The sequence below is a fragment of the Centroberyx gerrardi genome, chromosome 24, assembly GCF_048128805.1.
Source record: "Centroberyx gerrardi isolate f3 chromosome 24, fCenGer3.hap1.cur.20231027, whole genome shotgun sequence".
NCBI classification, from domain to species: Eukaryota; Metazoa; Chordata; class Actinopteri; order Beryciformes; family Berycidae; genus Centroberyx; species Centroberyx gerrardi.
The window spans coordinates 22051040-22073553 of NC_136020.1; the positions used below are offsets into that span (position 1 = coordinate 22051040).

A 22514-nucleotide genomic window follows, 5' to 3' on the forward strand; every position below is an offset into this window, starting at 1 on the left:
CCTCGTCTACGATTGGCCGGTTATCCACCAAGAAGAAAAACACAACTAACTACTGAATGGAGCCAGGGTGTTTTCCTTTAACCCTAACCCTAAAATCCAAATTCTAATCTTAAACCTAAATCCAAGTCCTAACCTTGTATGGACATATAAGGATAGGACACACACACACACACACACACACACACACACACACTAACAGCCTCTCCTGCCCCCCAGGCGGTTCAGAAGCGTGTCGAACACTCCGTCCTCCACTACCACTACACCCAGTGGCCGGACATGGGCGTCCCAGAATACACTCTGCCTGTCCTGTCCTTCATCAGAACTTCCTCCCAGGCCCGGACGCAAGAGATGGGACCCGTACTGGTGCACTGCAGGTAGGGCTGTGTGTGTGTGTGTGTGTGTGTGTGTGTGTTAAAAGTGCTGGTGTGGAATTGACAGATCCCACTTTACTTTTGACAGCATCCAACAGCAAATCCATCTAATACTGTACATGCTGTGTGTGTGTGTGTGTGTGTGTGTGTGTGTGTGTGTGTGTGTGTGTGTGTGTGTATGTGTGTGTGTTACAGTGCCGGTGTGGGTAGGACAGGAACCTACATCGTGATAGACAGCATGCTGCAGCAGATCCAGGATCAGGGGACGGTCAACGTTCTGGGCTTCCTGAAACACGTCCGAACTCAGAGGAACTTCCTGGTTCAGACGGAGGTAAACACACACACACACACACACGCACGCACACACACACACACACACACACACACACACGATGAAAGCATACTGTCTGTACTGATATCTCTCATAATGAGCTGTACTGAGGCTTCACAGCATGTTTTTAATGCAGAAAGGTGAAAAAATCTGAAAAATATACAAGGCAAAATACATAAAAGTTACATGAATCTAGTTGGACACTAACAGGTAAGTAATAGAGGCAGATATAGATAAACTAGGTTAATCCTATTTTAGAGTTATACTGGTAAGTGTTAAGGAAAGTATCAATTAAGTGAGCATAGCTTACTATATAGGTAAGTAAACAAGTAAGTATTTTACAGAAACTCAAATCAATAACATAAAAACAATCATTAGCATGTTATGTTAGCTTGCAAAAGTACGCTAGCCCAAACTGAAACATGCAGCCTGTTTAACATCTAAAAAAGTGACAAAATGCAAAAACGCAACATGATACGCAACATCATTATAATGCTCTAAATGAATATTACTTACATATATTGCCACTGAAAGGGTAAAAAACAACAAAAGGATAGAACTGGATAGTGTTCACCGTCTGAACGTCTCAGCTGACAGAAAAGAAATTTAATCTTTAAATATTCCATAGACTGAGAGGATTTTTAAGAAAGCCTTTGATCTAAAACATTTAGTCCATCGTAACAAATTTAGTTAGAAATCACCTCTTTCTTAATTTTATGTGATTTGTTTCTCCAAATTAAGTTATATAATAATTTGTCCAAAACAATACAAGTAGATTTTGACTCATCCATTGAAGAAAAGATATAAGAGGCCGTTTGACAGGAAAACACGTCCTTGCAAGCTTAGATCCATAACTAATGTGGGGAATATGTTTCTGATCGATTCCACCATTGGATCCGTATTCAAAGACTTCATTTCTTGAACATTCTTTGTAAACTTAATCCCCCCAAAAAATGATATTGGATTTCACCACATAAACCAGAGCTGTTGGAGACTTTTAAAGGAAGTGTCTCGCATTTAGCAAGATTTAAAATGAACCAGGGCTGTGGCCGGAATGGATCACTATCTGTGTTTTAGGGCACTGATACGTACGTCAGACATTTTTTGTTAGTGTCCGAATCGCAAAATGAGATTGTGGAATGATTTTGAGGGCACTACATATTTCCCACAATGCATTGTAATATCTAGTGAACAAGCTTGGTCACTAAAACGGTGAAAGTTTACCAAAATGCATTGCGAGTCTGTCGTCACCTGGCCGTTACCAAGCAACCAAGTTGTAACCCTTCCGTGGTTTTATAATGATGGCATCCTCTTCTTCACCAAACCTCGTTTACAAATGCAAGTAAATAAATTTTTGGTACCAAAAAGATGTCAAGCTATTCTAAAGATGTTTTCTTGTAACTGCCAATTCATAACTAATTATAAGCGCACATTTTGTTACGCTAATTTGAGCTTGTTAACGCTAACATTAACATGTAGGTCTGTTGTTCAGGAAGGTATTTATCTCTCTCTAGTGAGAAGTCCAAAACATGAAGGAAACCGCACACCTGGACTGGTGAAGTGCTGGCTGTGTGAAAATAAACAGAAAAAAGAAGCCGCACACACCTCCGATGCATAGAATATTTATTCACCGACATATGGTCAGAAAACGCCTAGATGGGAACGTCGGTGAATATTTTTTTTCTGTGTAATGTCAGCTAGTGACACAGATATGGTTTGCTTTGAAGGAATATTGGTAACTTGTCAAATGTTAGTTGAAACATTTGTTTATGCGACTGGTGGACGCAGGTTGATGATGAATGATGATGAATGAAGTGTCCGAATTCACTCATTAATCATGTGTGATTTACCGCTTAAGTGCACTAATAGAGCAGCACTATATAGGGAAATACAAATGAGGGAATAGCGATCCATTCCGGCCACAGCCCAGATGAAAAAAAAAAAGAAAAAAGAATCACTTCCTATCACTCTTCTTCCACTAACAACATAGGTACAGTTAAACCCATTACAGAATCCTGAGAGCGCCCCCTACAGGAGGTTTTACAACAGTCCCTCTCCCTCTCCCTCCCTGCAGGAGCAGTATGTGTTCATCCACGACGCTCTGGTGGAGGCCGTCCTGAGCCGCGACACCTCGGTGACCTCTGACCTCCTCCACGCCTACGTGTCCGACCTCCTGACCCCCGGCGCCTCGGGCAGGACGCGCATGGACAGACAGTTCAAGGTGCGGGACGCCACTTCTTCGTTTTCCATATTAAATGAAGCCCAAGGTCCAAGAACCAGATAAACGGTTTTGAAATTAACGTGAATGTACAGATTTTACATTTTTACATTTTTGGCATGTAGCTGACGCTCTTGAATAATTAGAAATAAGCACAACAGTAATGAGCTTCAGTCACCAACATTGCAAACAGCAAGGATAAATCAGAGTATAATAATAATAATAATTTATCCCAATAAAAAACTTTATTTATATAGCACCTTTCAAAACAATTGTTACAAAGTGCTTCACAACAAATAAAAGCAGAGAGTAAAAATATATGGTAGAGTCGTTAAAAACTCAAATAAAGCAACAAGAACAATTAAGTAAATAATAGAACAACACTAAAAGAAGGGATAGAAAATAAACACAAATATCATTATGAAAGCCTCATAGAAAAAGGCTTTGATAAAACACAACTACAGCAACAAGATCAATGAAGTAAAAAAAAAAGCGAATCAGACAAAGGCGAAAACAGCAAATGGAAACTGGATATAGGTTGAATCACTGCTGGGTTATTTACATCAAAATGTCGTGGATTATTACTTTAATCAGTTTAAAATGAGATTATTAGTTGAACCCTTTTTGTTGCATTTCAGTTGATCAGCCAGCGTCAAGCCAAGCATGCCGACTACAGCACCGCCCTGAGGGAGGGCAACGCCGAGAGGAACAGGGCCCGAGCTCTGATGCCTGGTGAGGAAACAACATGGCCGACAAAACCCCAGATCAGTTCTTACCTCGGTGACCAAACCTCTCAGAGTGCGCCAAGAGTTTACACAGACTTACAGCGGAGAGCCAGGTGTCCCACAGCTTAGATTCAACACTGGCGTAGGTGCAGGAAGCAATATCCTAAATAAGATCTCCTCTTCCTCCCATTTACTTCTCCTAGACGTAGATTTTTCAGAGTTTTATTTAAAATCAGTGTGAGATTTTCACCGTTTTCTCGTGCTCTGTCCGTGTATTTTTTGGTCATTCTATTTTCTTTTTCAGAAATAGAAATCAAAAAATGAAAAAGGAATGGTGATTTCATTTTCATTTAAAAATCGACAAATGGAAAACGGAAGTATAAGACATCCTTTGTTTTCCTGGTCAGAAACGGCAGATACAACATTTATAAAGGACTTTTTCTCCTTTGTAAAACAGAAAATAAAATAGTAAGAAAACAAAAACGAAAGAAGCCTGTTTTGCTACCTGAGAACTAGCTTCTGGGCGTAGACCAGGTGCACCAGGTGCTGTTTGATTCAGTAATAATAATAGTAAACTTTATTTCTGATAGAAAATATGTTGAAAGACCATTTTACTAATCCATCATCCTGTCTGGAACAACTTCACCTTCCTGTTCCTGATTGCTGTGAAAGCTCCAACATGTGGAAATAAGAATATCACACATATCGGATCAATTAGACGTACTCCTGTGTGATCAATCGACAGGCTATTATTATAACAAGTCAGTGATTTTGATTTAGTTTATTTAAGTGTCATACACACTGGATGCCCAGCCCACATGGACTTACATGACACTATCACTTAATCACATGGGTGTACAACATAATAGTAAAAGACGGAAAAAGATGCAGCAAACTCACACACAAACAAAATATTTAGCCTTTTTTCCCATGCTTTACAAATGAAGCGAGCAATATGGAAACCGCCCTTTCTAAAACAAAGTTCAAGTTTTTCATAATCATCTAGCCAGAAAAAAATCACTAAGATGGTCAAGTTTTATATAATTACCTGGCATCTATAAAATACATCTGTGAAGTTTTTTTCAGTAAAAATCGTTAAGTTATAGCTTTAGCTATTCACTTCCCGGTGTTTGTTTCCCACCTACAAGAAAACAGGTCGTTTTACATAAGCAGCTTCTTATGCTAATGAGCTACTGCTCTGATTGGCTGGCCATTCTGGAAGGCCCGCCCTCCACTTAGCGCTGATTGGTCGATTTCAGACAGTCCAGCGTCTACATAGAAACTGGAGCAAAATCTGACTGGCTCGTACAAGGGGGCGTGTTTTATAGTTAGTGACTGTGGGGAAATGGCATAGTAACATGATTCAATTTTTTTACTGTGATTACTTCACACCTCCAAGTACCAAAATCACCAGAAATACTAGAATACCCCCCCTTTAAGCAAAAGATCTTGTGATTTTGTCTATACAGTCATCCCAACAGTAGCATAGGACACTTTTTTCTCCTGCTCAAACGCAAACACAAAGTTTTACAACAACTTACAACCAAACCACTGAAACAATAGAAAAAAGGCGCAGGCACATTCAAAAAGTATCCCATGTGATCACACCCTCAAGTCAGTGATTTATCGCGGTCCTAGACCAGGTAATGCTATGTAAATGAGTCTGGGTTTGTTGGCGTTTCAGTGTGGTGAAACGGGACAAGAGGCTCTCGAGGTGTTTTGGTCGTAACCTGCGTCTCTGTTGTGTTTCTATCCAGTGGAGAGATCGAGAGTCTGTCTGTCTTCATCGGAAACGAACTCCACCGGCTTCATCAACGCCTCCTACGTCATGGTGAGACAGACGATTAGCAGCCCAACACGCTCACCACTGTCTGTGGCTCCAAGTACTACAGGGATGGAAGAGACTCATTATTTATAGGTCCAACATCGACAAACTGATCCTTTAAGTGCAAATTCTTTGGCAGCTACCTTTGTGTTTTCCAGTGTATTGTTGTTTTCTTGATGCACCATCGTATCGTGCGAACAGTGCTAGGTACTAATAAATAGGACGGGTCCGGGGTATTTCCTGGAGAGCTCAGCTGGTCCTGATGCTGTGTCTCCTCCCTCAGGGCCATCACCACAGTAAAGAGTTCATCGTGAGCCAGACTCCTCTCAGCAGCACCGTGGCAGATTTCTGGAGAATGGTCTGGGAACACAACACACACACCGTCGTCCGCCTGCCCGACGCACACAGTCAGGTATAACACACACACACACACACACGCATATATACTCACAGTCATTTATACTCTCCTTCAAAGATACAATATACAAATGGACTTTACATAAACACACACACACACACCCTTACCTGTTTCCCTGCTTCCCTCAGAGCGAAGGGGAGGAGTCTTGCGTCTACTGGCCTAGTAAAGACCAGCCAATCAGCTTCGAGGGTTTCACCGTGTCGTACTCGGGGGAGGAGCATGTCTGTCTGTCCAATGACGAGAGACTTCTGGTCCAGGACTTTATCCTGGAGTCTCCACAGGTAGCGCACACACACAAATATACTCACAAATACACAGGAATACACAGGAATACACAGCTGTAGCCTTTGTACATAGAAGTGCGGCTTCATGCATTCATGCTGCATCTGTCCTGCACTAGTACTGCAGAATTAACCATGTCTGTTCAGTTTGGTTGAGATTGTTGAGTCGTAAGTTTAGAAATCCAATCAGCCGGACCTCCAATATGGCCGCCAGAGAGGGTCTTATGTTACCTGAAAGACCTTTATCTCTACTGGACATATACAGACATTCAGATATTTCTCCTCTCTCTCTCACTCCTCGATCCCTCCTGTGTGTTTTTCTCTCCGTCCGTCCAGAACGACTATGTGTTGGAGGTGCGTCAGTACAGCGCCCCCTGCTGGCCCAACCCGGACAGTCCCATCAGGAACAGCTTCGAGCTGGTCAACACCGTCCGAGAGCACAGCAGACACACAGACGGACCCACTGTGGTCCACGACCCGTGAGTACAGCAGGACCCACTGGAGCATGTGTTTGTTTGTTTGTTCCTACGCCCAGACATTTTATTTGTGTGTGTGTGTGTGTGTGTGTGTGTGTCCAGGCTGGGCGGCGCTACATCGGGGCTGTTCTGTGCTCTCACCACCTTGTCCAGCCAGCTGGAGGAGGAGGGGGTGGTGGACGTCTACCAGGTGGCTCGCATGACCAACCTCATGAGGCCCGGGGTGTTCAATGATGTGGTAAGTACTGACACACACACACACACACACACATCTACAGCGTCTCTTCTCTACTGCAGCCCCACTTTATGAATGAGACTGATCAGGTCCAGTATGTTTCTGCAGGAGCAGTACCAGTATCTGTACCGCGCCGTGCTGAGTCTGGTCAGCAGTCAGGAAGACCAGAGAGCGCTGCAGTCTCCAGAAACCAACGGGTCTGTGCCGCTGGGACAGACCAACATCGCCGAGAGCCTGGAGTCACTCATGTAGACACACACACACACACACACACACACACACCAGGGTACAAAGGAACACACATACACACTTAAAGGAAAGTATGTGTATGCATAAACACAAAAACACACATACACAGGTATAGAAGGTACCCATGCTAATATATATATATATATATATACACACACACACACACACACACACATAAATGAAGCCACACCTAGACACGTATAAGCGCACATGCAACATACACACTGATACAAAACAGTCACATGGTAGGCAGGCATGTACACAAACTACAACATACATGTACACACACACACACATTTAGACACTTGCATACACACTAGAATAGATTCACTGATGCGGTGAAAAGTACGAAGTTCTTTCTTTAAAGGACGACTCAGAGTTTTTTGGAGTTTGTCCCGTTGCTCTCCTCACCCATCACCCAATCACCTCTGTGTCTCTGGTGGTTAGCATGCTAACGCTTTAGCATTCAGTGTGTTCAGTAACAGTAGGCGACTAGCATTATCTAAAGTAAGAAGGTAAACCTTTCAGTAATCCAGAGTTGGTGTTGGTTTTTATTCTGCAAACAAAATCTCAATCTTCATCATTAGTGAAGTCCGTTACGAATCAACAGTGTAAAAACCTTTAGCTCTCTGGCTAACAAAACAAGTTACACTCAGAGTCTCGTAGGAAGAGAGATTTTCTGCCATTCTTTTTGCCGAACTTTTGTCTACTTTACCAATCCTCTAAACAAGCCCGGCATTCACTAAAATGAACCATCCGGCTTAGAGCTGCTGCAACTTCTCATTTTCTCACTTTCAGGATGATGCTAGTCGCTAACGCACGGTATGCTAAAGCGTTAGCATGCGCACCGGACAGAACTAAATACTTTACAGAGACGATTTTGGTGTCAATCCTCTCGTCACACACCGGGTAAGAAGACCAATCAGACAAACTCCCAAAAATGTGTAGTCGTCCTTTAAGGGAGGAAAAGCATCATTGCCTTTCCAACAAAAACCTACAAACTTTCCAACTTGGTTGTAGCTGTTGCTGGACGGCATGGAGCCGGAGCAGCAGAGCTCACACAGACGAGGGCTTCAGTTCAAAAGTAAACCACTTTCAAAAAGAATTCCTACAAAATACGTCACTCAACATTTCAGTGATGCATCCTAGATTACAAAAAAAACTCTTAATTCTAACTCTTAACTCTAATTCCAATAGTTTACATCCGTTCCTTCTCTCTCTTTTATTCCTGGTCTCTTTCTTTTACTCTTTCTTTCATTCTTGGTCTTGTTTTACTCTCTTTTATTCCCAGTGCCCTTCTCTTACTTTTCCATTATTCATAATTTCTTTTTCTTTTATTGCTTATCTCTTTGTTACTCTTGTCTTTATTCCGAATCTCTTTCTTTCACCTTTTTTGTATTTTCTTCCTGGTCTCTTTCACTCTTTCTTTTATCCCTAATCTCTCTCTTACTCTCTTTTATGCCTGTTATCTTTCTATTATTCCATCCCTTTCTTTTGACAGAAACCGACAAAAAGCAGAAATTATCAAAAACAAAAACAACCCAAAATACAGCAAACGTCCAAATGAATTGGATAGCAGAATGTAACACAACACAGTGGGAAAACAGTAGAAAAACAAGATGAATTTAATGACAAATACAGGAAATAAAATAAATTAAAATAGACCCGATGCAGGAAATTACGTTTTTTGGACGTTGTTTTTGGGGCCTTTATCACCAAAATCTCTTCATCATTCAAGCAAGATTGAATGATTTGTTTCGATTTCAGTTTAATAATAATAAGAGTAATAATGTGACACTTTATTGATGATTATTGGCTGTTAAAGTCTGTCCAGGTCTTGCTGCAGCCGGCTCCATGCTCTCTGCTGCTCTGTGCCTTTTGTAATTCATGTTATTGTACTTTAAAACCTGTTTTGATACAACGGCTATGTGACTAATATGCCAAAATAATGATCTGTGATCTCTATCTATTTTCTTAAAGGTGAACTCTGTCTCGTTGCGCTCGTTAGTCTCTGGGTTTGTCTTGAATTTAACCGCTCGCATCTGAAAGCTCTTGGTATGGAAAGAGAAAAATACTGCCAGACTGAAGTGAATGAAAATATGCCTTCACATCTTTTACTGTGTCATCAGTGTAAATAAGACTTCGCTCTTAGCTGACCTGCCTGGACAGCAAATAATGAGTAGGTAGTAAAAGCAGGTGATCTGTTATATTTTAACACACAGCCACGTTTCACTCGTGGACCTTCGGCTCCGTTCACACTGCAGCTGCGAGTTTCTTCACCAATTCAGATTTTTCCTTCACACGTGACTCAGATCTGATGTTTTCTAATCAGAGTCACATCGGATCCCGAGGCCTTGAACGCTCAAATCACAATGCCACTGTTACCATGGCAACAAATAAATCTTACATCATTCATCTGAGACGGGTGTCATAATTTAGCAGCATTTAGCATGGAGGACACCGAGACAAAACAATGAAAAGAGAGTCAGATAGCTCGATCGGTATTTGGAAAGACGACTCAATTCAGTCAAAATTTGAAGACGCGAACTGTGACCGAAATGTGTTCGAAACCAGAAGAAACGTAAGGTACGAAAACAGATGTGGCGTCTTACTGTCGGTTCATATTAGTATCAGATCTGGGTTTCATCCTGGACCGGATGTGAACAGTCATCCAAACAAAATCATGTCGTCCTGCAGTGTGAACGCGGCTTTTGCGTGGCGCTCTGCTCGTGTCGGCTGTGACATCACATCGCCGGATTCACCTCGGCGCTCGTTGCCGTGCGTGTTCGCTTCAGCCTGCCTGGACTGCAAAACCAGCAGGGCTCACGCATCTTTAGGGAATCCGAACGGTTCCCCAGACGCGATCGGTCGACCTCTGAACCCTTTGCTTTCACTCGATGTTGCAGCTTCTGTCTTGTCTGTAAGCGTTTTGCGTCCCTCCTAGCATACCGTCTCTGTTTAACTCGCCCGGGGATGCAAAATGGCACGAATCGCGACTGAATATTCAGATTGTCTAACTGTAATACGTCCGAGGAGGGAGAGAGACATCTTAAAGTGGAGGAATTGCTCGTTAACTCTTTTTATGTAAATATCCCTGAATACATCGAAAGGCCAAATTATGTTTATACCTCTATATATTTTCTATTTTACTATAAAAGTGGTTTTCTAGTCATTTACAAATATATAACTGTGTGGATTCAATTTGATAATTTTAGCTGGAAATATTGATCACGTTTATAGTTATAATGGAATGTTTTCTCTTTTTTTATCTTTATGATCACAGTAGGAGCTTAATGTCTACACCTTTTTCTCCAGCCATGACTCGGCTCAGTATGTATATAGAGAAGGTTGAAGCAACAAGATTAAAGATTTGGTTCAAACCTCATTTGTGATTTAAACTTGTCTTATTTGTTGTCACTTTCCTATTCTCAGGAGGAGGTTTGGTGGCGGAATAATCCTCAATTTTTTAAATGAAAAATGTGAAAAAAGGTCTGGGTGGGTGTTTGTTTTAACGTGCTTGGAGTCCCAGGTGGGCGGGGTTTGACTTCAACAATGTAAAAACCACAGGACGAATAATATGACAGATTCATCATGCTTTTATTTATACTATATTACATTGCATTGTGTGCCATTATTTCAAGAGGACCTGTACATGGTGTGATAGTAAAGAAAAAAAAAACCAAAAGGTCAAATAATCAATGCACAACCATGACCGGTTAACAAAGATTAAGTCAAAAACCAAAAAATATATATATTTCTGTATTTCATATCAATATCTGTCATTACACATTACACTGTAGCAGTCATGTAAGATAAAGTGTATATAGTGCGTAGAAGATAAACCTTGTTGTGCAGTGAGAGTATGAGTTACGCAAAATGTTTTTTTTCTGTCGCTGTGAAAAATTCTATTCAAATTCTGAGCTGAGTCCGGAGGTTCGGCCACACCGGATTAGGCTGAACTAGATCCACAACACCTAGAGAAGGCTTGATGGTAAATTCTGGCATCCTAGAACCAAATCTTTTTCTCCACACCCACATCTACACCACACCGTCACCACAGCCCACAACCTCACACCTCACACTTTCTGTGTATTGGCACATTTTCTCCCAATTACTCTTAAGAGTCTTTGGAGTTACTGTAAACGGGATATGATGTTTACATGAGCCAACACACAACTGAATACCAAAATGACTCCAGGATATTTGCATTTAAACACACTCAGATGCAGTGGTGAGAAAAGGTTTGTGATCCCATTTTTGCATAAACATGACCTGAACTGTGAGCAGATCTTCCTTTAAACTGATGAACCTCACATACAAAGACATCAGATGCTGTCAATTTCCTCACCAAATAAATGAAAAAGTGAAATGTTTGTGTGTCATTTGTTAAGTCAGGTTGTCTTTATCTGTTAGACGGACTGAGGTGAAGGTATAAACACATTTGAGGTCAACTTCATGCAGAAAATTCTGGATGTTTCTCAAACTTTCTCACCGCTGTATGAACTTCATTTCACGAAACCCTCATGACACCGCTGTTGTCTTCATTCATTGGTTTTATATGGAAGAAAATAAGATTGCAGCAGATTGAAGTTTTAGTTCTACAGACATTTCTCAGAGGCAGAGCTGCTCTGGAGGCAGAAATAATCTGATTGGTTGAGCTAAACCTCAGTGGGCGGAGCCAAAGAACCACAGTTTTTCTGGCTAAGTAACATTAGACTGAAGCTCAGTGAAAAAGACAAGAGGTAAGAGAGGAGGAAGCTAATATTATGAAGCCTAGCGCTCTGCTGCTAACTGAAAAAATACAATCTATCATACTAAGTCATCTAGGTTAGCTAGTTAGCTAGCTGACCTTCAAGTTCAAACTAGCCATACTAGCCTATAGCTAGCTAGGTAAGCTAGTTAGCTAGCTGCTGACCTTCAACATCATGATGCCATGGTCATGAAGGAATGAAAAAATAAGTCAATGGCATTTATATTTTTATGTATATTTTGACCAGAGTTCCTTCTTTGCTATTAAAGTTTGTCAGTTAGCTAACTTCCGCTCCGAAAAACTGTGGCTCTTTGGCTCCGCCCACTGAGGTTTAACTCAACCAATCAGATCATTTTTACCTCTGAGAAATATTTAGCTAAAACTCCAATTTTTGCACTGTGCTCCTTGACTTTTAGTAAACTGTGTTTACTTAAATGTCCTTAATTATACGCTGATATAGTTTTATAAAACACAACCTATGTTATATTCTCATTATATTATGGCACATGGAGATGTTAGATTCAAAAACAATAATATGACACTATCTTGATCCCTGTAGGGAAATTCTCTTTTCTCTTGCTCCTCTCTGGGGAGGTCAGGGGTCAGGGGTCAGAGGTCAGAGGTCAGGGGTCAGGGTCTGGAGCTGGTAGGGATTCAGTGTCTTGCTCAGGGACACTTCAGCAGGGAGGATGCTGACTGACTCCAGTCCTGCACTGCTTCACCCTGCTGCCTCTGCTGCAGTGGCACTATTCTGTAACATACCCATGTCAATTTCTTACTTTTATGACAATACTTTTTTACATAATAGCATATTTCAATTTACTCAATAACTACATAATTTAAGTGGATTCATTCCATCAGTTTCTCTCATTTGAACAACTTTGACTTTGTTTTCTGAACCCTCTGAGCTGAGGCTTGGTAAACGGGCTCCCAGAGAGGTTACAGGTCGCACAAATTCACTGTTCTGGGTTTTTAGTAAACGTCCCCTTGGCCAGCAGAGTTAAAATATATAGTCTAGTACAAATACAGGCATATACTGCATAATAATACATTTCTTAATATCTTATTTTGAGAAAATAGACTTTCTATATTCACCAAACTCCCTTGCTACTTTTGCTATAAAAAAAATTTAAAAAAAGGATCACTACAGCACCACAAGTTCCACCTGTTTCAAGCCTCTGGTATGAAATAACCTGAACTGAAAAATTCTGAGAAGCATTTTAAAAGAAGCAATTTTTTTTCATTACCACATTGCTGTAAAATCACTGGTGGAGATGAAATCCAATGGCAGCTAAAACCCTGATGATCTGCTCCTTGGTTTGATTTGGAAAAATAAGTTTTGAGTAGAATTTTCTGTTAAAATGTCAGGACTTCCTCTAAAGAGTGATGCTAAGGTGCTGTGTCGCATATTTAAACATCAATATATCTTGGTCTAATGACTGTAAACCAGTGAGTCCATGTTGGAGCCGATTGTTCTCTATCTCACTCCTCTATCAGACTACATTTCCCATCAGCCCCGTTGCTTCCTGCCCCCCCCCACTCCCCCTCCCTGAAGAGGATCAACATGTTGGAAGTGATTTCTCCATCTTCCTTTCCCTCCTTCCACCATCTGCTGCCAGAAACTCTTTCAGCTTTAGCTCCGTTTGCTCTGGAAGAACTGATTTATTGATGTTAAAATGTAACACATCGCACCTTTAAAAAGCGAGAGGAAGGGACATCTTCAGAGCGGCTCAAAATGGCCGCCAAACACAGAGCTTGTTGGTCGTGCTTCACTTTACTGCAACGAGCTTTGAGGGAATCCTCGAAAAAAACTGAATAAAATCCTCACTTTGGGAGATTAAGGCAAGTCTGTCATTAAAAATATAGAATAAAATATATATGTAATATTCAAGCACAGTTAGTAAATTAGGCATAGTCCTCTTTTCTTAAGGAATTGTTTCTGTGTGTGTGTGTGTGTGTGTGTGTTTGTGTGTGTGTGTGCGCTCCTGCAGTCTCTGTCAGTTGTCCTCTCTTCCTGTCTGTAGCCTTAATTTCCCTGACAGCCCTGTTGGGACAGAGAATACAAGTTAGACAGACATACAACACACTACTTTGTGTGTGTGTGTGTGTGTGTGTGTGTGTGTGTGTGTGTGTGTGTGTGTGTCCTCACAGAGTTGGTTCTCTTGCGTTTCCAGCAGTCTGGGTTGAGTCTCTTCTGCTCGTCGGCGAGGGCTTTGGCCTGCAGGGTGAACGCCCGCCGCTCCTCGCCGCGCATCTTCTTCCAGCGCTCACCCAGGAGGACGCTGATCGCTCTGCAGCACACACACACGCACACACACACACGCACACACACACGCACACGCACACGCACACGCACACGCACACGCACACACACACACACAGGAGAGATGGGTAAGATTGAGATGTAGACTGCTTTACATGCATACACACACACACACATATAAACATATACTAACATACATACACCACACACACATACACAGACAAATCACACACACGTACCAAACATAATACACACCAAACACACCCCACACACACACACACACAGCGCTCACTCACACACGTGCATACACTCACACATATATGAACACACAAACACACGTTTATATACAGATACATACACACATGCACATCACACATTCAGAAAATCATACACATACGCATTTATACACACACACACACACACACACACACACCCCTACCTGTTGTCTTTGCCCGGGTACATCTGTGTATACTCCACCCTGAACTTCTTGGCGAACAGCATGAAGGCGTTCATTGGCCGCTTGCACTTAGTGGGCGTGGCATTATTACTTCCTGGTGCGCCGGCGTTCTGGCTCTTGATTGGCTTCCGGTGAGGAGAGTGGGAGGGGCCGGGGCTGCGGCCGCCTGCTGGGTTAAAGCAAGTTCACTTTGAGACCGGAGGTGACTAGTGACTGATGTATCTGAACCGATCACTAGAGACCGACGTATCTGATCCGATCACTAGTGACTGATGTATCTGAACCGATCACTAGTGACTGACGTATCTGAACCGATCACTAGAGACCGACGTATCTGAACCGATCACTAGCGACTGACGTATCTGATCCGATCACTAGAGACCGACGTATCTGAACCGATCACTAGTGACTGACGTATCTGAACCGATCACTAGAGACCGACGTATCTGAACCGATCACTAGTGACTGACGTATCTGAACCGATCACTAGAGACCGACGTATCTGAACCGATCACTAGTGACTGACGTATCTGATCCGATCACTAGAGACCGACGTATCTGAACCGATCGCTAGCGACCGACGTATCTGAACCGATCACTAGTGACTGATGTATCTGAACCGATCGCTAGAGACCGACGTATCTGAACCGATCGCTAGCGACCGACGTATCTGAACCGATCACTAGTGACTGATGTATCTGAACCGATCACTAGTGACTGATGTATCTGAACCGATCGCTAGCGACTGACGTATCTGAACCGATCACTAGTGACTGATGTATCTGAACCGATCGCTAGCGACCGACGTATCTGAACCGATCACTAGTGACTGATGTATCCAGCAGCTCTGACGTCACTTCAGTCACATGATGCTGCAGCCAGTCAGCCTCTACATCATGGTTAGCCAGACGTTTACCAACTGCACCAAGAATGTTGGTCGTTGACAAAAATATCACTTTTGCAGACAATATGTTGGTTAAGGTAATTTCAACAAATCTATTCTGCCGAAACACCAATGAAAAACCGTCGCACAAACGGTTAAAACTTTAGTCCCGCCCACAAAGGCACTGATTGGCTCAACTGTTTCTTCGAGCGATTCAGGAGTCTGGAACCAGGCTACTCTCTGATCAACCCAAATATATGTCCAATGCGCTCCAACTAAGTTTTTTGAAAAAGAAGGATTTGGTGCTCGACAGTAGAGGACAACAGTTAAACAAAGCTATTATGGGCACTTCATACGGACTTCATATAGACTACCCAAAGACACCGGAGCCAGCAGGGCGGCTCAACTCAACGACAACTCTCTGACTGACCTTTAAGACCTTTCACATGGATTACCTTGCATCGTGTCTCTGTCTGGGGACACAGCGCCCCCGCTGGACTGGGAGGTTCTCCGCCGGCGGGCCATGCTGCTCAACACGTAGACCGCCGAGGAGTCCAGAGGGGTGAAGTCATAACTGAGGAGGACAGGAACACACACACACACACTCATCCAGCTGCTGGTCAACCGTTTTATACATTACCCTTAAGACCATTCACTGAAAGGAGAATACCAGTTTAAAGAAACAGCATCTTTACTTCCTTAATTTGATGTATGTCTAAACCAATGGAATATCAGTTAGGGAGAGAAGGGCAGCTTGATTTGACGGGAGGGGCGGAGGGGCGGGACTGTTCTATATTGGTTAGAATTGATATTTACGCCATTTATATGTTTGCTAGTTATTTCTTTCCTGCTCCTACTATTTCTGTTTCCTTCCCAGTTTCATGACCCTACAAAATCACACCCTCAGATATTTATGCAACTCATTCCTTCTTGTATTTTTAATTATCCCTCCATTTCCCGTTGGTTTAAGTAATTTACACTGAAGCTTATTCTTGTGTTGCACTGATTATAAGTCGCCAAAACAGTAAGTTCATGCATCCCAGCACCACCCACCTTGTCTGGAAGCATTTTCTGAAAAGATTGTGTGTTTTTTTTTGGTCATAAAGATGTGTTTTACCTCCTGAACGTGTCAAAGACCAGCGAGTCGTCGGTGTGTACGGCGTCTCTGTGTCCCGGAGGCAGGCACACATCTCCTACCTCCACCTCGTAGCAGGGTATCCCATAATGCACCACGGTCAGGCTGGGGTAGAACGACGACCATCCTGACAGAGAGAGAGAGAGAGAAAGAAAAAAGAGAGGGAGAGAAATTCAAATGGTGAAAACTTTCTAGCTTGAGTTTAACCCGTATATTAAGAAATAATTGAGTCAATGCTGTTGTTTGAATTGAACTGAATAAATTACAGTTTCTTTATACTGTAAACACACACACACACACACACACACACACACACACACACACACACACACCATCCAATACATTTTAATCTGGTTTGTCTACCTTTGTTTCTGACGTAGAAGGGGTGGTCCAGCTGGCACTGGGCGGTCAGGGGGGCGTGTCCGAACGCACCGGGGTCAAAGGTCAGCTGCAGCACGGACTGACCGGACAACACCACCTCCACATGCTCCACCAGCTGAAGACCCTCTGAGCCGTAACCCTGCAGGACGCAGAGGAGCTTTCACCGAGGGTTTTACTCAAGATGTTGAAGTGATGTTTCTGCACTGCTCTTCCCACAGATCACCTGTCAATCAAACAGTGTGGGCGGAGCTTGGATTTACTGTCGATGCAGTTTGCGTTTCTCTCTTCTTTGTCTGTTCAGTCATGGTGGCTATCACTGCTCATGCTAACTACCCAGTTCTTCTTCTTCTGTTGATTCCAAACAAACCGGAAAACGCATTCAAGAAGAACTGAACAGACAAAGAAAAGAGAAATCCGAGCTCCGCCCACACTGTTTGATTGACAGGTGATCTGCGGGAAGAGCAGTGCCGAAACACCACAGCAATGAGGCCGAGCAACAAAGATGGAGACTAAATTTAAAAAAACAATGGACTCGCAATTCAAACAATTTTAAATCAATTCCAGATCAATTCAGCCGCTGACTGCTTGCGTTCGTACCTTCAGAGATCCAGACTCTTCCTCCTCACCGGAGTCTTCCTCAGCAGAGTCCAGGTCCTCGGCGTCCTGCCACTCCACGTTCGAGCCCCTGTGGAAACGCAGACGAGTGCCTGACAGCAGAGAACAGCTGCTCACAAACCAACATGACGACATGAACTGAAATTTTACACATTTTACAGCATAAACCTTTGCAGGCAAGAAAGAAACTGGTGAAGCAGTTATGAGGCAGCAGTGTTTACGTTCAAATACATTTTAAATCAACCTGAGTGTAATTTTCATCCCTGTGTGCTTCCTGGTTTGACCGTCCTGCACTAGGCTACATTTAATTTTTGGGTTGTTTTCTTTATTACCTTGTGATTTTAACCTCTGATGTCTTAGCTTTTTATGTATATGCATTTTATTGTTATGTCTTTTTTATGTACTTATTTTTCTCTCTGTTTTGTAAAGCACAAAAAAATAAAGCGTTTTGATAAGTGCTATATAAATAAAGTTTATTATTATTATTATTAAATTACCAAAGGTCAAGGCTATTTAAATTGGCAAAAAATGGCAAGGGAATCTGATCGTTCAACCATAGTATATATATATATATATATGTGTGTGTGAGAGTGTGTGTGTGTGTGTGTGTACCTTTGAGGAAGCAGTGCCAGGCGGTGGGGGGCCAGGAGAAGCTCCAGCCCATGTCTTCATCATCAGACAGGGAGGATCTGGTGGAAACTGCAGAGCCGCTCTCACTGCTCGTCTGTGGAGACAAATCAGCCGTGCGTTACAGCCACTTCAATACATCTGTCATTTTTTATTCATTATAATAATAAATAATAATAACAAAAAATGTTATTCTTTTGCCATATAGCTCTTGAAGTGATTTTCAGCTAACAGTAATATTTAAATTAGTGTTTAGCATTTTTAAATTAGCATTTTTGTGACACACTGTGAGATAAATAACTAAGTTTGTCCTGCGGTTTTTCAAAAATGGCCTGTTAATATTGTAACAGTTTTAGTGTCAATGTGTGCATGCTAACAGTGCAGGAACTCAGGAAGTCAAGTTCATGTTTTTAACCAACAGGATTGTCACAAAGTGCTTCACAGAAAATAAAAGACACCAGACAGATAAAAACAAGGATGCTAAAAAAAGAGACAGAACCAGCACTCAGACACTTTGAACACTGAGACACTTTTTAATCCTTTTATATTTATATTGTTATATTGTTTATGTATATTGCCTATATCCTTTCTGCACTATTCTTATTCTATTTTTTTTTTTTTATTGCCTTCTCTTTGTTCTATTACTGTACTGTACATCGCTGCTGTGACACCCGAATTTCCCCTAGGGGATCGATAAAGTTCATCTTATCTTATCTTATCTTAGTTGTGTGTTGAGTGGATGTGAGAATACCAGACGCTCCGAAGAAGAATAAGTGGATGACAGACTGCAGCGAAGTAGACAAACAGAAATAAATGGCGGATAAGATGGGAGTTAAGGTAAGATGTAGGCAACACTGAAGAATCAGGACTTGAGTCTGGATGTAAATACAGAGAGGACGGGTAACGGTGAAGCACCGGAGGAAGCGGAGGCGGAAGCGTCATACCCTGCTGCGCCTGCGCTGCCTGCCCCGGCCTCTGGGGGGCGACGGGGCGCTGCCGCTGCTGCACACAGGAGGAGGACGAGCGTAGGAGTGCAGGTTACTGCTGGTGCCCAAGATGTGGACCGGAGACGAGCTGAAAACCACAGAACAACAACTGACCTCAGCTTGTTTTACTCCAAATCAAGTTTAAGAATACTGGAAGCAAATTTAGCTGCAAAAATGATTGAATAACCATAAATCCCTACTTTGTTTCTCAAGTTGCACATGTGCTGCTTTTTCATTTTTCCAGCAGCCGGCTCTTTTAGGAGCATTTCGCTGTTGTCATGTGAAAACCTGATAAACTACAATCTTGACTAATATACTCCATACTGCTCTATGGGTTTAGAAAATTGCCCAGTCTCTTGGGCTGATGAAAGCCTTTCAAACCCCGTAGGATAAAATGAAAAATACATTATCATCAAGTTAAAAACAAGACTCTGCTCTTGTCTTCATTCCTGAAAAGTTGACATTTTGGGGATATATTTGTATATCTGTATTTGTATATATGGTAGCAATGTAAAACGCTGAACACCCTCATCTATTATTGACTTTTGCTGGTAGCAGACCAGAGGGAAGTGTGTGTGTGTGTGTGTGTGTGTGTGTGTGTGTGTGTGTGTGTGTGTCTTAGCCGTTTCTGTTTTAGCAGGATTTAACATGGAGGCCAACAAACACCCTTCATCCAAAGACCAAGTAAGTTTTTATCTTCTATGTATTCCTGAATGTGAAATCCATATAACACTGTAGATGAGTCAACAGCAATGTGTGAGTGTGTGTGTGTGTGTGTGTGTGTGTGTGTGTGTGCCTACCTGCTGTGAGGAGACCCCTGCAGCAGCGGGCTCTGCGGTCCGGTGGCGATGTGAGCCAGCTGTGTGAGCCAGTGTGTGTCGGGAGGCGCCGGGCTGTGTGTGTGTGTGTGCGAGTGTGTGTGTCCCTGCCGCTCCTGGTGCGACACGCCCACCTCCACCTGGTAGGCGGGAGGCGCCGTCTGCTCCACCTCCTCCTGCACCTCCTGCAGCTCCGGCAGGTCGTCTGGGAGGAGAAAACAAACCAACATCGCCACTCAAATTGTTTGTTTCCACGACAAAACTCACACTTAAGAGCATGAGGAGAGCGTGATTTGCTTCTGTGTATTGACATATTTCTGAATGAAACAAAAAGTTCGGGCGGGAAGTGTCAGTGGGAGGGGCTTATTTGAATATTAATGATATGGAGGAAGGAAGTGGTTGTGGAGGAATATTCTACGCCTCCGTCGCCCGTCTGGGAAAAGAGTTTTAGGTGAAGCAGCCAGAAATAGAAACACTCCTTTGTCCATGCTGCAGCTGAACTGAGCTGCATGCTGGGAAAAAACAGCGGGCGGTGGGGGGAATAATTCCGACAGTTATCAAAATTTGATTGGATGACATTTTTGCCTCCGCCCCCTGAGTGCAGGATGAGTCATCAACAGAAATGTGCTGTTTACCGGAAAGACTGAGACACTGAGTCCAGCAACATCGGCAAAAAGGTGAAAAAAAAAAAAAAGTACTCTTTCATTCACATCTAGAACGATAACTACATATATTCACACTACAACAACACTACAATCTTTCTTAAAACTTTAATTTGATTGGTCGAAAATGTTCTATCGTTGGCTTTGCATCCAAAAATTTGCTCTGAGATCGACACAAAAATACAGTTCTAGTTATGGTTTTGGATGATTTTATAGGTATCGTTGTCATGGGAACACAGACATTGTAGTTACTTAGATCAATTTAAATCTTTTTATAGTTATAGTATATCTAGTATATAGTATATCTTTATAATTATCGTTTTAGACGTGAATGGGCCTTTACTCTTACAACACTGACTGACAGCACAATATAATGTACTTTATATAAAAATGCATGAAATGTCAAATATAAAACATCCATAAATCCCTTCTTTGATCCTCTGTAATTGTCCCACACTTTTGTTTTTGGGTGCGTTTTGCCACCAACATGTTAAACCTGTGTAAAGTCTTCCGTACCGTAGTCCATGTGCGTGTCGCTGGTGGGGCCGCCGGGCGAGGAGGGGAGGCGCTCCTCACAGCGCAGCTCGTCCTGTGATTGGTCTCTGTCGGCGTCCGTCATCACGCCTGGGAGGCAGAACGCACCGACAGGAGGAAATCGTCAGCTTTTAGAAATGTAGTCACTGACGAAAGCGGCTTTGTAACTGAGTCACATTTCAGTTGTGACATATTGATTAATTCGTCCATTGATCAATTATTTAAACGCAGCCTGTGATTTTAGTCAACTAAAGTAATTATATTATAGTGGATGAAAACACGTCCACTTGATTTGTTTATTGTATTCTTTTCCCAGAAACCACACACACACACACACACACTACACACTGTCTTCAATCAGCTGAATTAACTTGGATGCATCTGATTTCCTCTTTTGGACTTTTTTTCATCTTCATTAACAAACAGGCTTGGGCAATATCCAAAATGTAATATTTACTCCCGCCAAAATATCGCGGTATACAATATTATCGCCATTTTTTTTTGGTTATTTTTTTACTTTTTTTTTGTATCTTATTTTATTTCTCCTAAATTACATCACACTTCTAGGCTATTACAAATATTGAATAATAGATTATTTGATCTTACTATTCACTATTTCCTCCAGTGGCCATTTGGTGTAATTTCTCATTCCTGCTATTTCCAGGAAAATGGCCTGATTGTGGAAAAGGGAACCCACTTGAAATAAAATGACAAATTTGTCACTACAACTATGATTATTTGATGATTATTTACTATCCTACCACTAGTAGATTATAGAGTTCTAAGTTGCACAATTGTGATCTATCTCTATCCTACAGTAAGAGTTCTGTGTTACAATCTACTAGTTTGTCTCAACTACTAGAACTGTCTGCAGTATTGATGCAGGACAAATGCATGAACATGATCTCTGTCCTCTGGCCCGTGGATACCTGTGTGTTCAAACTGTGGCTCGGGGGCCGGAAGGGGGTCGCGGTGTCTGGGGTCACTGGACAGCACGGCTGGGGTCACGACCTCCCACACCATGTTAGGGACGTTCACAGGCGTAAACACTCTCTTCCTGCTGCTGACACACACACACACACACACACACAGTTTTACTGTACTGTATCTGAACTAAAGAGTCGGTTTTCATTATATTATTACGGAAAAAAGTACATCAGGTTGAGGGATGGTCTAATAAAAATAATAATAATAAAAATAATAAACTGTATTTATATAGCACTTTTCTAAAACATAGTTTACAAAATGCTTCACAGTATATAAAATGACAATGT

General features: G+C 42.2%; 2 protein-coding genes across 4 annotated transcripts in view; one reads left to right on the forward strand and one right to left on the reverse strand.

The window, feature by feature from the left end:
• The window catches only part of ptprz1b (protein tyrosine phosphatase receptor type Z1b), a 36673-nt gene extending 29541 nt beyond the window's left edge, over positions 1 to 7132 (forward strand). Inside the window, exons 22-31 of the mRNA XM_078282227.1 lie at positions 217 to 374; positions 567 to 702; positions 2777 to 2923; positions 3559 to 3652; positions 5403 to 5476; positions 5754 to 5882; positions 6017 to 6169; positions 6506 to 6648; positions 6748 to 6883; positions 6989 to 7132. Coding sequence (XP_078138353.1) covers positions 217 to 374; positions 567 to 702; positions 2777 to 2923; positions 3559 to 3652; positions 5403 to 5476; positions 5754 to 5882; positions 6017 to 6169; positions 6506 to 6648; positions 6748 to 6883; positions 6989 to 7132 — 1314 coding nt within the window. The remainder of the gene's footprint in view (positions 1 to 216; positions 375 to 566; positions 703 to 2776; positions 2924 to 3558; positions 3653 to 5402; positions 5477 to 5753; positions 5883 to 6016; positions 6170 to 6505; positions 6649 to 6747; positions 6884 to 6988) is intronic.
• The window catches only part of LOC139915470 (HMG box-containing protein 1-like), a 58008-nt gene extending 35724 nt beyond the window's left edge, over positions 1 to 22284 (reverse strand). Inside the window, exons 1-12 of one of the 3 annotated variants that reach the window (XM_071904109.2) lie at positions 22170 to 22284; positions 21223 to 21330; positions 20027 to 20249; positions 19185 to 19314; positions 18226 to 18337; positions 17596 to 17705; positions 16981 to 17137; positions 16600 to 16744; positions 15938 to 16056; positions 14582 to 14765; positions 14029 to 14170; positions 13572 to 13923 (exon numbers count right to left, since the gene is read on the reverse strand). In XM_071904109.2, coding sequence (XP_071760210.2) covers positions 13906 to 13923; positions 14029 to 14170; positions 14582 to 14765; positions 15938 to 16056; positions 16600 to 16744; positions 16981 to 17137; positions 17596 to 17705; positions 18226 to 18337; positions 19185 to 19314; positions 20027 to 20249; positions 21223 to 21330; positions 22170 to 22263 — 1542 coding nt within the window. In that variant the 5' untranslated portion in view covers positions 22264 to 22284 and the 3' untranslated portion in view covers positions 13572 to 13905. Of the gene's footprint in view, positions 1 to 13552; positions 13924 to 14028; positions 14171 to 14581; positions 14769 to 15937; positions 16057 to 16599; positions 16745 to 16980; positions 17138 to 17595; positions 17706 to 18225; positions 18338 to 19184; positions 19315 to 20026; positions 20250 to 21222; positions 21331 to 22169 lie in introns of those variants that run through there. The other 2 variants (XM_078282175.1, XM_078282176.1) reach the window with 2 other exon arrangements.
• Between the last annotated feature and the right edge of the window lie 230 nt (positions 22285 to 22514).